Below are 12635 nucleotides of genomic sequence, written 5' to 3'. Positions count from 1 at the left end.
TGTTCAACATTACTATGGACAACATTACCGCAGTATTTTTAATGTGGTTTCTGCGCTAGCCTGCTGCTACTGACACCGTTTGAACGCAAGCGAGGTCAGTAGCAGCAGGCTAGCGCAGAAACCACATCGAAAATACTGCTGTAAAATACATGGCACAGAACAAAGGAATTGAATACAGTGCTTCTTGTCTGGCCTAAGATCCACTTTATATGGTATCTCCGTCTGACTTACTACACATTAAAAGTCTGTGTGCATATACCCCAACAGCATTTATCAATAGCCTAAATCTGAGCATATGGATTATGTCATAGTTGAGTCCATTTCTCATATTGTAGCTACATTTTCTATGAACGTTAGTAATATTTTGTCATTATTAGTGTCCAATGGATTTTTTTTTATGTAAACAACTAACGTTATGTGAGTTTGGAAGGGGAGTATTTTTGTTTGTTAAACTATTCTTTTATATTTATTATTTGGGATTTCAATTTAATTTTTACAGTCTGGTTAAACGTATTATTATAAAAAAAATAACATGATTCCACAGCTTCAAACAACGTATAGTATTTTTTTTTACAGTTTTTTTTTATGCTATGCTAAACTCCGCCCGACAGGAAATGCGATGATCTCATTGGCTCCTTGTTAGAAGAACAAGCGTGTTAGCCAATATGCATCAAGTATAATTGGTTAATCAGATCTTTCCTCCCGCCCACTGCTTTTACAGCAACATCTGTCACTCGGCGTAAAACACTGGAGAGTTTGGTGTTTGCTCCAGAACTTTGCGTCGAGTTTTATTCGGTTTTACAGGCAATGACAGGCTAGAACGCAGACGACAAATACAGAGGAAGGAAAGTTCAATAATAGAGCGTTTTTTTTCGCACTAACGCGCTTTCAGTTCTCGTTGTAGAGTTTATTATTGTGTCTCTATAAGTACATCAGTGACTCCAGACTTAAACCGGTTACTCTCTGTGATGGACTGAGAGGAGAAATAATTGATTCTTCTCTTTAAGACACAACAGGAGTTCTTCATCATCATAATCGTCATCATCATCACATGCTGTAAATATGAAGCAGGTCACCAAACCCACAAGAAATCACTCAGAGAATCACTTTGTAACATCAGGAAGAGGTAAGAGTTATTATTGTTAAGTGTTTCTTATTTTGTAAATACATAAAGCATTCATTTTAAGCTTTTGTAACTTTAGTTGTTATTTATGTTCATTAACACTCAGTAACTCGTATGTAATATGTGTACTTGTTTTTGCACTAGGCTATATGATTTATTTGAGACCTGTTGTACTGGATGTACAGTTGGGTTAACCCTTGTGCCTTCTTATAGACAGTTTTGCCTTTTTCATTTTATTTCATTTGTATTTAATTAATTTATTTTTATATTGTTTTGTTTGTTAATGCAAACAGCATAACCTAAATATAGTCCAAAAGAATCCCTTTCATTGAAATGTTAATATTTCACCCTCAATTCCTGTCAGAAATCTATTTTACAGTATGTAAACATAAAAAAAAATACAATTCATCAATTATTATTAAAATCCAATATTTTATAAAGCATTATGTGTGTGTGTATATATATATATATATATATATATATATATATATATATATATATATATATATATATATATATATATATATATATATGTTTTTTTTTTTTTACTTATAACTTAATATATTTTTTTACAGAACAACCCTTTCCCCAACAATTTTACCCCTTACACACGAGGGGATACATAAAATAATATAATGAAATTATGATAAAAAATAAATAAATAAATAAAAGATGTTGCCAGCATAATTACTTCACAGTGGATGCGTTTGTACATCAAGTTACATTGTGTTGCATTGTAGTTACATCAAATTATAGTGATGATAGGTTAAGCAACCTCTAAATATACATATCTAAGTATGTCATAATACTTTTTCATCTCTTCAGAAAAATATCAGTCTTCATTTGTAGACATGCAGTCATTTTTTTCCATTATATACACCTGTTTAAGTCTCTGAATCCACCGAGCCACCTTTGGAGAACTTTCTTCCGTCCAATGTACTGTTATCATTTTTATTTTATTTTTGCAACCAGTAATAATATCCTAAAGACAAATCTTGTTTCCTTATTAAATATTTTATTGGGCAATGCTCCTAGTAAGCACATAACTGGATTGAGGGTTATTTCTATATCTAATATCTTATCTATTTCTTTTTTAATATTTTCCAAAATTCTTGAATCTTAGGACAGTCCCAATATTTTATATTTGATGTTACTTATATTTATGTTTTGTTGGCAAGGCTTGTTGTTGCAAAATTATAACCTTTTTATTACTTTGCACCTTTTTGACACCATTTTCTCAGGTTTGAAGTGAGCAAATACTTTGATTTCCTCCTGTTTTCAGCTTTTGAGCACTGCTGGTGAAATAATTAAAATTACTGCATTGCTATGGAAATTACCTGTTGTTGTATGTGATTTGTTTTCAGTTTTTTATGTGACTGCATTAAAATTATTAGAGTTATTTATAATATTTATCTTATCAAGATAATAAATCTGATTTGCAGTTAATTTGTGGAAAATAATAGTTTTATTATTATTATTATTATCATTATTATTGTTTATAAAAATCAGCATTGGCAATAACTAAAGCTACTGTACTTTGCTTTTTTTTTTCAACTCATCAAAATGAATGAATTTCTGATAGTACTCATCATGCCTGGTGCTTATAAAGACATTTATGTCAGCAAAGTATTTTGATGACACAATACATTTTTGTCTTCTCTTCTTAGGACTTATTTGACCTAAAACTTGACCCACAGGAGTTAAATAATTAAAGAAGACAATTCATCTTTAATCCATGTAAAATGTTGCTCAGTGCCCCCAACCATCATCATGAATTCCTTATAATAAAACAAGCATTGTTCAGAAAATAAAAAGTAAATGTTAATTTAGAAAGTGAGACCCAGATCCAGACCAACACCTCATTACTGTGGTCATCTGAGGCACTGAAACCAATGCTACACTAACATTGTAATATAATGACAGTAAATGCATTAAAAGTGATATGTCCTAGTCAGTGATTTTCATCTTATGTGTCATCAGTAGCCCACTCGTTTAACCGATGAGTAGTCCTACAGTAAGCATATTGCTATTATTATTATTAGGGATGCATAATATGGAAATGCACTGATAATAATATAATGATAAATATGATGGACTGATACCAGTTAATAACAACACTTATAAAGGTGGATAATCAATATAATATGTTGATAAATGCAAATGTTCATGTACATTTTTGCAAGCCTTGCTTAAAAAAGAAATTTAAATGCATATATATGCATACAAATACATTTTTATTTGATTTTATTTTCACTCACTATCCTTTGGGGTTGTCACGGTGGAATGAACCACCTATTATTTAATTTGATTTGATTGCAATTTATTTAATTTTAATTTCACTCACCTTCCTTCAGCTTAGTCCATGATTTATTAGGGGTTGCCACAGTGGAAGGAACCACCTTTTATTTTCATTCATAAATTTTCCTTTGACTTTGTCCCTTATTTATCAAGAGTCGCCACAGCAGAATGGACCGTCAACTACTCTGGCATATGTTTTAAGCAGCAGTTGATAATATTTCACTAGATATTTTTTAGGATTCTAGTGTTTAACTAGGTTAATTAGGTTAACTTGGCAGGATAGACTAATTAGGCAAGTCATTGCGTAAAGGCTGATTTATACTTCTGCGTCAAACGCCGGCGTATGCTACGGCGCTGACGCATAGCCCTTCGCCGTGGCCGTCGGCGTCGCTGATGTGCACCTCTCAAAAAATGTAACTAAACGTCGCAATGACGGGTAGCGCAAGCTCCGTGATTGGTCGTCTTGGTAGCGCTGACGAGTCTGGGCGGGACCGAGAGCCGCGTGAATGGTGCGAGCCTGATGGAGCGATTGTTTACAAGTGTGGAGTCCCGTGAAGCAGTTCCGTATGCAAAGTTTTTTTTTGTGTTTACCTCATAGTTAAAGTTCTTGCACGTCCGCCCGTTGCTGCCTCAAAATGAGTAACAGTAGGACTAATTTTTCAGTTGGATTAATTTTTCATAAAGTAACAGTAGGACTTTTTATAGCAATCAAACATTCAAGGCAGCATGATAATGAGAAATGTTATTCATTGTTAGTATTATTGTCATCTTCGTCATCATTCATATTTTATAATTATTAAACATTCATTTTGGAATTATTGCGCAAATATCAATTCATCACAGCATTAGTTAGATGATTGTTTCTGGTTTTTGTCAGTGCTAATTGATGTTTTCGTTTAAATATTTTTTTTTTATTGATTTTCAGTTTTTCAACTGGGAAAGAACAACAATACAAACCCCAAACCCATACCAATCCAACCGCGGGATAGCGCTCGCATTAGCCAAAAATTAACAAATCTACAATTGTACATGTAGGTTTAAAAACAAATACAAAGAAATAATAATTATTATAACAATAATAACAATAAATAAAAATAAAAAAACATACAGAAATAATAATAATAAAAATATAATAAATAAAAAAGAGAGAAAAAAAGAAAAAGCATTTATTCAACTAACATATAACCATACACACCATATTTAAAGCAAAATCAAATTATTTGAGATTTTCCACAAAATCAATAAAAGGTTGCCACACCTTAAAAAATTTCCCCTCCGACCCTTTTAATGAAAACCTGATTTTTTCTAAATAAAGAAGAGACATAATTTCTCTATTCCACTGAGCATGAGTAGGAGGATGAGAATCCTTCCATTTTAGCAAAATAGCCCTACGTGCCAATAATGTCGAAAAAGCAATTATTTTACACTTTGAAGAAGGCAACTGTATATCCTCTGAAGTAACCCCAAATAGTGCCACCTGTGGATCTGGATCTAGCTTGTGCTGAATTGATGTTGTTTTCAAATACAATGAATCCTTTAATATACAAGTTGCAGTGGTGCTCATTCATTTTTGATGGGTGCTCCTAAATTTTTACTGGTGCTCCTAAAATTTTTGAAATTGGGAGCACTGCCAATTTCAAGCCCAGCATTAGACAAATAATGTGTTTTTTTATTTATTCTTATTTTTATTTATTTATTGTTCTGTCATTATTTCTGTTTAAATGTCAAAAACATTCACTTATTTAAGCACAAAGAGAGAAATGTACTATTGTTTGTTTTTGTTATATTTTGTGCTGTAATAATTAGTTACAGAGCAGCAATAAATAACACTGTAAAATATAAGGTGTTTTCATCTTATTTTCTAAACTTGTGTGGTTTGAAATTAAGTTATTAACGAATGCATAATAACCGGGATAACTGTGAAACCGTGATTATTAATCGGGATAACTGTGAAACCGTGATTATTTCTCGGACTATAATCGTACAACTAAAATCTATAATCGTTGCATCCCTAATATGTAGTATACAGTGCGTGCTTGACAATACCCACTACTAGTTAGTAAGCAAGTCGGTGGCTAAGTGGTTAACACCGTCGCCTCACAGCAAGAAGGTTGCTGGGTCGAGTCCCGGCTGTGCCAGTTGGGATTTTTTTGTGGAGTTTGCATGTTCTCTCTGTGTTGGCGTCTGTTTCCTCAGAGTGCTCTGGTTTCCCCCACAGTCCAAAGACATGCGCTATACAGATAGGTGAATTGGAGGAACTAAATTGGCCGTAGTGTATGAGTGCTTGTGTGAATGTGAAAGTGTATAGGTGTTTTCCAGTACTGGGTTGCAGCTGGAAGGGCATCCTCTGCGTAAAACATATGCTGGAATAATTAGAAGTTCATTCTGCTGTGGCAACCTCTGATAAATAAGAGACTAAGCCGAAGGAAAATAATTGTAATGAATAGTAAGCAGTAGGGATGCCACGGTTCTCAATAAATTATTGAACCGTTCGGTACGACCTCCATGGTTCAATACGCGCTTGTGAATTGCGGTTTCTTGGTTTTGCGTTTAAATTATTTATGCGCGTTTTATATTTACCCGAATTGACTGTGTGCCTGTACGTCCATGAGCTGAGATGAGGAAACTCCTCCCCGCGAGTAAATATCCAATCACTATGCTCTAAAGTTAGGGGGTGCTTGACCATCATTCCACAGTTTAACATGGCGAGCGGCGGTGAAGTGAAGCTGAGGCAACAGTACAAGGAAGCGCTGGCGAAGTGAGGCAACAGTATGAGAAAGCGCCGGCGTCTTTATAAGTGTGAGGACATTATTTGCTGGTAGGTATAATGCCAATATAGAAAAAACCGGTGAACAAAAAACTGTGTGCAAGCATTGTTTTACACATATAACCATGACTGCACATCTGCAGTGCCGTCACCCAGCAATATCACTGTCTGAAGGCAGAATAGCAGAGAAGGTAATAAAGTCCTCCAAATAGCAACAATCCCTCGCTGAATCTTTCAAGCAAACATTTCCAACTGGTTCCGAAAGACACATTGAATAACAAAGGCAATGCGGGTGTTTACTGCTAAAGATTTGCAGCCGTTTTCAGTGATGGAAGATGTGGGCATTTGTCATCTTATAAAAGCACTCGATCCGCGTTACAGACTTCGCATTTTTTCAGCTCCGAGGTAATTAAGATGGTTTATTTATATTTACTGAAGTACAAATATGTTTATTTGAAATGGCCAATTTATCTTTATTAACTTCACATGTGTGTTTATTTTCAAAGTGTAGGATTTTATGTCTTCCCCAGTTTGTACATGGGCTACCAGCAGTTGTGAGATTTCAGTGTTCATTTTTTTATGGAATACACTAGGAACTAGTGTACTTTTCTTGGCTTTTAAGTAAAGCAAAATGAGTATTGCAATAAATCGTTTTTCTCTTTTTTTTCCTTAACCTCTTACTGTTCCTTTTGCCTTTTGAATTAAAAAAAAAAGCCATGAAAACCGAACCGAACCGAAAACTGTGTTTAGAAACCGAGGTATGTATTGAACCGTGGGCTAACTGTATTGTTGCATCCCTAGTAAGCAGGCATTCTGCATATAGCCATCATCTCAACTGTTCACTCAAAAAACAAAGATTAAAAATCAAAATGAGCTGGAACAACACAATCCTTGAGATTTATTAGGGACAACTTAATAGTTCTATGTTCAGTCCACTTAAATGAGTTTACTTAATCTGTTCATATTGGGACAACATGAATGAAATGTGTTGAACCCTGCATTTTTTACAGTCTATCATTAGCATGGAATTTCAAATTCTACATTTTGACGTCCTGCTCTTACACTGTCAGGCCCGGATTGGCTAATCGGGAGGACCGGGAGAGTTCTCGGTGGGCCGGTCCGTTTTTTGGCCGTGGGGGCCGGTGTTTCTAGCTGCTTGCACTCTCAGCAGTCGCACTTTTTTTTTTCATTGATTTATTTATTTGACCATAGCCTCACTCTTTTTATTCATTATTTTGCCGCAGCTCCGTTCTTTTTATTTATTGTCTCGCAGTCCCATAAGCAAAATGCAGCCTGCAGGTTAATAATGAGCTAACTATCATTCCGGCCTCGAAAGCATAACAACGCCATTGTGGTCCAGTGGTCAGCTTGTTGCATTATGACGTCGTCGATACGTGTTCGATCCTCACCTGAGTACATCTTTTTTTTATTTTTTATTGTTAAGACATATAAAACTATAAGGTTGTTGAACATTTGAAGTTTTAAAGCAGCTGTTTTCTTGAAAAAGATGTGATAATGTAATTAGAAACTGAATTGGAAATGATCTTATTTTAATATAGTCAGTCGTGAACTGAGGTGGGCCGGTCTAATGCTTGAAACTCCAGGGCTGAAAAGGAGTCCCACTCCGGCCCTGTACACAGTAGTACACACAATATCATTGTCTGCTGGATCAGGCCAGGCCGGCTGTACCTATTAAGCAGTCGAGCTCTGTCTATCTGCCGTCCTCGTGGAGTGTGCAGATTTGCATTTGAAACGCTTCTCATCCACACAAAGCCCTGCAGCTGCTTCTCTGCAATCTGCAAGTGAATGTCGTGACGTCACCTAATAAGTGCACTCAGAAAAGGTGTGTGTACTGGCCTGAAAATGTTGATGCTTATTATTATTCAGACTGATTTCTAAAGGCTGTACTGTAACCGGAAATTTTAAAGAGATTGTTTTCTTTCTGTACAGAGATGTAAAATACAGGGTATATAAAAGTATAAAGGCGAAAGCGACAGAGGCATTTTTTGTGTCGCCTCTTTTGCATAGGCTTTGACATTTGTGTTTGCAGAGCCGGAGAGCAGAGCAAACACTGTGGGATGATGCAGGCGAGTTGTTTTGAGTTTCAGCTGCCGGTGCTGCATGTGTGTACACGCATGTGGCTTTCACTGTGAAAGGTTTCACTTCGTTTCATTTCCTTCACTCGGTGCCTTCAGAGTGTAACTTTAATGTGAGAACAGTCATTTGTAGTAATTTAGTGGGTTTTTGCTTAAATGTGTATGATGCTTTTATTCTAAAGTTTGTTTTTGTTTTGTTATATTATATTATATTATATTATATCATATTATATTATATTATATTGTAAGGTATTATATTATATTATATTGTAAGGTATTATATTATATTATATTATATTATATTATATTATATTATATTATATTATATTATATTATATTATATTATATTGTATTATATTATATTATATTATATTATATTGTATTATATTATATTATATTATATTATATTATATTATATTATATCATATTATATTATATTGTATTGTAAGGTATTATATTATATTATATTATATTATATTATATTATATTATATTGTATTGTATTGTAAGGTATTATATTATATTATATTATATTATATTATATTATATTATATTATATTATATTGTATTATATTATATTATATTATATTATATTATATTATATTATATTATATTATATTATATCGTATTGTATTGTATTGTATTATATTATATTATATTATATTATATTATATTATATTATATTATATTATATTATATCGTATCGTATCGTATCGTATCGTATCGTATCGTATCGTATCGTATCATATTATATTATATTATATTATATTATATTATATTATATTATATTATATTATATTATATTATATTATATTATATTATATTATATTATATCATATTATATTATATTGTATTGTAAGGTATTATATTATATTATATTATATTATATTATATTATATTGTATTGTATTGTATTGTATTATATTGTATTATATTATATATTATTATATTATTATGTTATTATATTATATTATATTATATTATATTACATTATGCTATATTATTTTATATATTATGTTATATTGTATTATGTTATTCTATTCTTTTATTTTATTTTTATTTTATTAAATTATATTATAATATATTATACTATATATTATGTTATATGATATTTTATTTTCTGATACTATGTTTTATTATATTATATTATTCTATATTATATTAGTATTACAAAAGTAATTACCAACAGATTATATTTATTAAATTGGATAACATTATATTCAAACTAATTCACACAATATTAAATTTATAGATAATTTTATATAATTTAATAATGTTGTAAAATAGTGATATTTATTATTTTCTGTTATGATTTTTTTTTTTTTACTTGTAAGTCACTTTAGACATTTAGTGGATTTGCGCTTATATGTCTATGAGGTTTTTATTATAAAGTTTGTTTTGTTGTGTAATATATTATATTATATTATATATTATATTATATTATATTATATTATATTATATTATATTATATTATATTATATTATATTATATTATATTATATTATATTATATTATATTATTCATATTATATTAGTCATTCATTCATTCATTCATTTTCTTGTCGGCTTAATATTAATCTGGGGTCACCACAGCGGAATGAACCGCCAACTTATCCAGCAAGTTATTACGCAGCGGATGCCCTTCCATCCGCAACCCATCTCTGGAAAATATATTATATTATATTATGTTAAATTAAATAATATTATATGATATTATATTATGTTTTATTATTCATTCATTCATTTTCTTGTCGGCTTAGTTCCTTTATTAATCTGAGGTCACCACAGCAGAATGAACCACCAACTTATCCAGCAAGTTTTTACGCAGTGGATGCCCTTCCAGCAGCAACCCATCTCTGGGAAACATCCACACACATTCACACACACATTCATACACTACGGACAATTTAGCTTACCCAATTCACCTGTACCGCATGTCTTTGGACTGTGGGGGAAACCGGAGCACCCGGAGAAAACCACGCGAAGGCAGGGAGAACATGCTAACTTTACACAGAAACGCCAACTGAGCCGAGGTTCGAACCAGCGACTATCTTGCTGTAAGGCGACAGCACTACCTACTGTGCCACTGCCTCGCCATTATGTTTTATTATATTATATTATATTATATTATATTATATTATATTATATTATATTATATTATATTATATTTTATTATATTATATTATATTATATTATATTATATTATATTTTACAATGTTATATTATATTTTTTATGTTATATTATATTATATTTTATTATATTATATTTTATTATATTATATTATATTATATTATATTATATTATATTATATTATATTATATTATATTTTATTATATTATATTATATTATATTATATTATATTATATTATATTATATTATATTATATTATATTATATTTTACAATGTTATATTATATTTTATTATGTTATATTATATTATATTTTATTATATTATATTTTATTATATTATATTATATTTATTATATTATATTATATTATATTATATTATATTATATTATATTATATATATATAATATAACAATATATACTATATTATACATATAATAATTGGTATTGTTATTTTAATTATATTGTATCTGGAATAATAATAATAATAATAATAATAATAATAATAATAATAATAATAATGATATATGTGTTGTTCTTTTACATATAATTTCATTCATGTTCATGTTTGTGCTACACAGATGAGTGATGTATGTCATCTTGTGTAGCCTGTTTATTAATTTACTGTTTTATTACTGTCATAAACAATTTCACACATTCATGAATAATAAAACTGGCTAAAAGATGACCTTAAAAGAAAACTTGCAAATCAGCAAGTTTTGCATGGTCAAACCCCAGCTGCTTTTGTCTCCAAAGTTTACATAAGAAGTTTCCGTTTCATCATAAATAGTGCTTTCTCGTTCTGTTATGACAATTAAGGGCAAAGTTGATGAGTTTTTGCTGCTTCCTCTGCGTCAGTGCAGTGCAGTAATGTCTTCTGTCATGGTCTGCTGCACACATAATAACTAAAACCCCCGCTGTGTGTTTTTCCTCAAAGCTCGACAGATGCCTGCGCTGGACAATCTACCGGAGCAGTACCTGACAGGACACTGGCCTCGAGAGCAGAACCAGCCCCAGCCGGCCTGCATGACTGATAAAGCCACACAGGTGAGTCCTGCTTATCTCAGGATCAGAATGAGCTTCATTCACCACATGTGCGCTAGCACACAAGGACATATTTGTGGTTTACAGGAGCTCAGGGTACATACATGCATATCAACACAAGGGGACAGAAAAACATTTAAATAGGTTTTATGAATATTGTTCAAATTTACTACCCTCTTGTTATGTTAGGGGCTGTTTTTGCCCCGTTACTTTTTAAAATCCCATTATAACAACATTTCTTGATTGCAAATCCAAAATAAAATAAAATAGTGAATTTAATGTAACGTTTCCACTAGGGTTGGGCGATGTTGACCAATTTGGCATCGTATGATGTTTAATGTGAAACATCGTGATAGAAGATGGCATCGTCGTCGTAGGTGGCGGGTGGGGCTGGTTGTTAAATATCAATGAATAAATACCGAATTAATTCATTGTAGCCTACCGTTTTCATTACCTTACCCACATGGTCTTTGCTTTACCCATAACCAAACCATAAATAAATAAAGTTACACACAAATGACCAGCTGTCCATCACTTTTTTTCGCGGGACTCTGGCATGAATAGGCAGAGTGATCTGTGTCATTTTAATGGCTTTTCCCACAGCTGGTGGAGGAGACGAGAGTTTGGTTGGAGTTCACTGTAGTGCAGTGGTCCCCAACCCCTGGGTCGCAGACCGGTACCGGTCCGTGGATCAATCAGTACCGGGCCGCACAAGAATGAATTATCTTTAAGTTGGCAGATAAAGTAGCTGCATTTAAAACCAAACTGGATTTGTGGGGACGGCGCGTGAACAGAGGCATATTGGATTTGCATGATATGTGTGTGTGCATGTGTGCAGGCGCTCACTGGCTGTTTCATGGGCACATGCAAAGCTTGAAGGTAAACAAACATCGGCTTATCATAAGCATCTTATCGATAATTATTTACATGGTTGGCATTAAGATGAACATATAAACGTTATCTAATTTCTAGCACCTAAATGTGTCCGAAAAAATATTCAAAGGCTTTTATTCTCATAAACCATGCGGATGTGAATGCGTCTGACTGTTCTGATTGGCTAAAGCAGACGTCTCACATCAGCACGTTCTAGACGTGCACGCGCTCTTTCCAGCAATCTTCCTTCTGCGTTCACACAGCGCAGCATTCCCGCAAATTACCGGTAATGTTACAACTTCTCTTTTCGG

The 12635-nt window shown here is 32.3% G+C and overlaps 1 protein-coding gene across 2 annotated transcripts in view; it reads left to right on the top strand.

The window, feature by feature from the left end:
* The first annotated feature begins 718 nt into the window (after positions 1-718).
* Positions 719-12635, top strand: part of glcci1b (glucocorticoid induced 1b) — a 30928-nt gene continuing 19011 nt past the window's right edge. For both annotated transcript variants that reach the window (XR_015512178.1, XM_087288200.1), the window contains exons 1-2: positions 719-1126; positions 11345-11454. Coding sequence is in view for 1 of the 2 variants with exons in the window: in XM_087288200.1 (XP_087144326.1) it covers positions 1063-1126; positions 11345-11454 (174 nt within the window). In the remaining variant the exon portion in view is untranslated. The remainder of the gene's footprint in view (positions 1127-11344; positions 11455-12635) is intronic.

The sequence above is a fragment of the Danio rerio genome, chromosome 16, assembly GCF_052040795.2.
Source record: "Danio rerio strain M-AB ecotype USA chromosome 16, GRCz13ab, whole genome shotgun sequence".
Taxonomy (NCBI): Eukaryota; Metazoa; Chordata; class Actinopteri; order Cypriniformes; family Danionidae; genus Danio; species Danio rerio.
The sequence above is the reverse complement of the archived record's forward strand: the minus strand, read 5'-3'. Positions and strand labels throughout refer to the sequence as shown.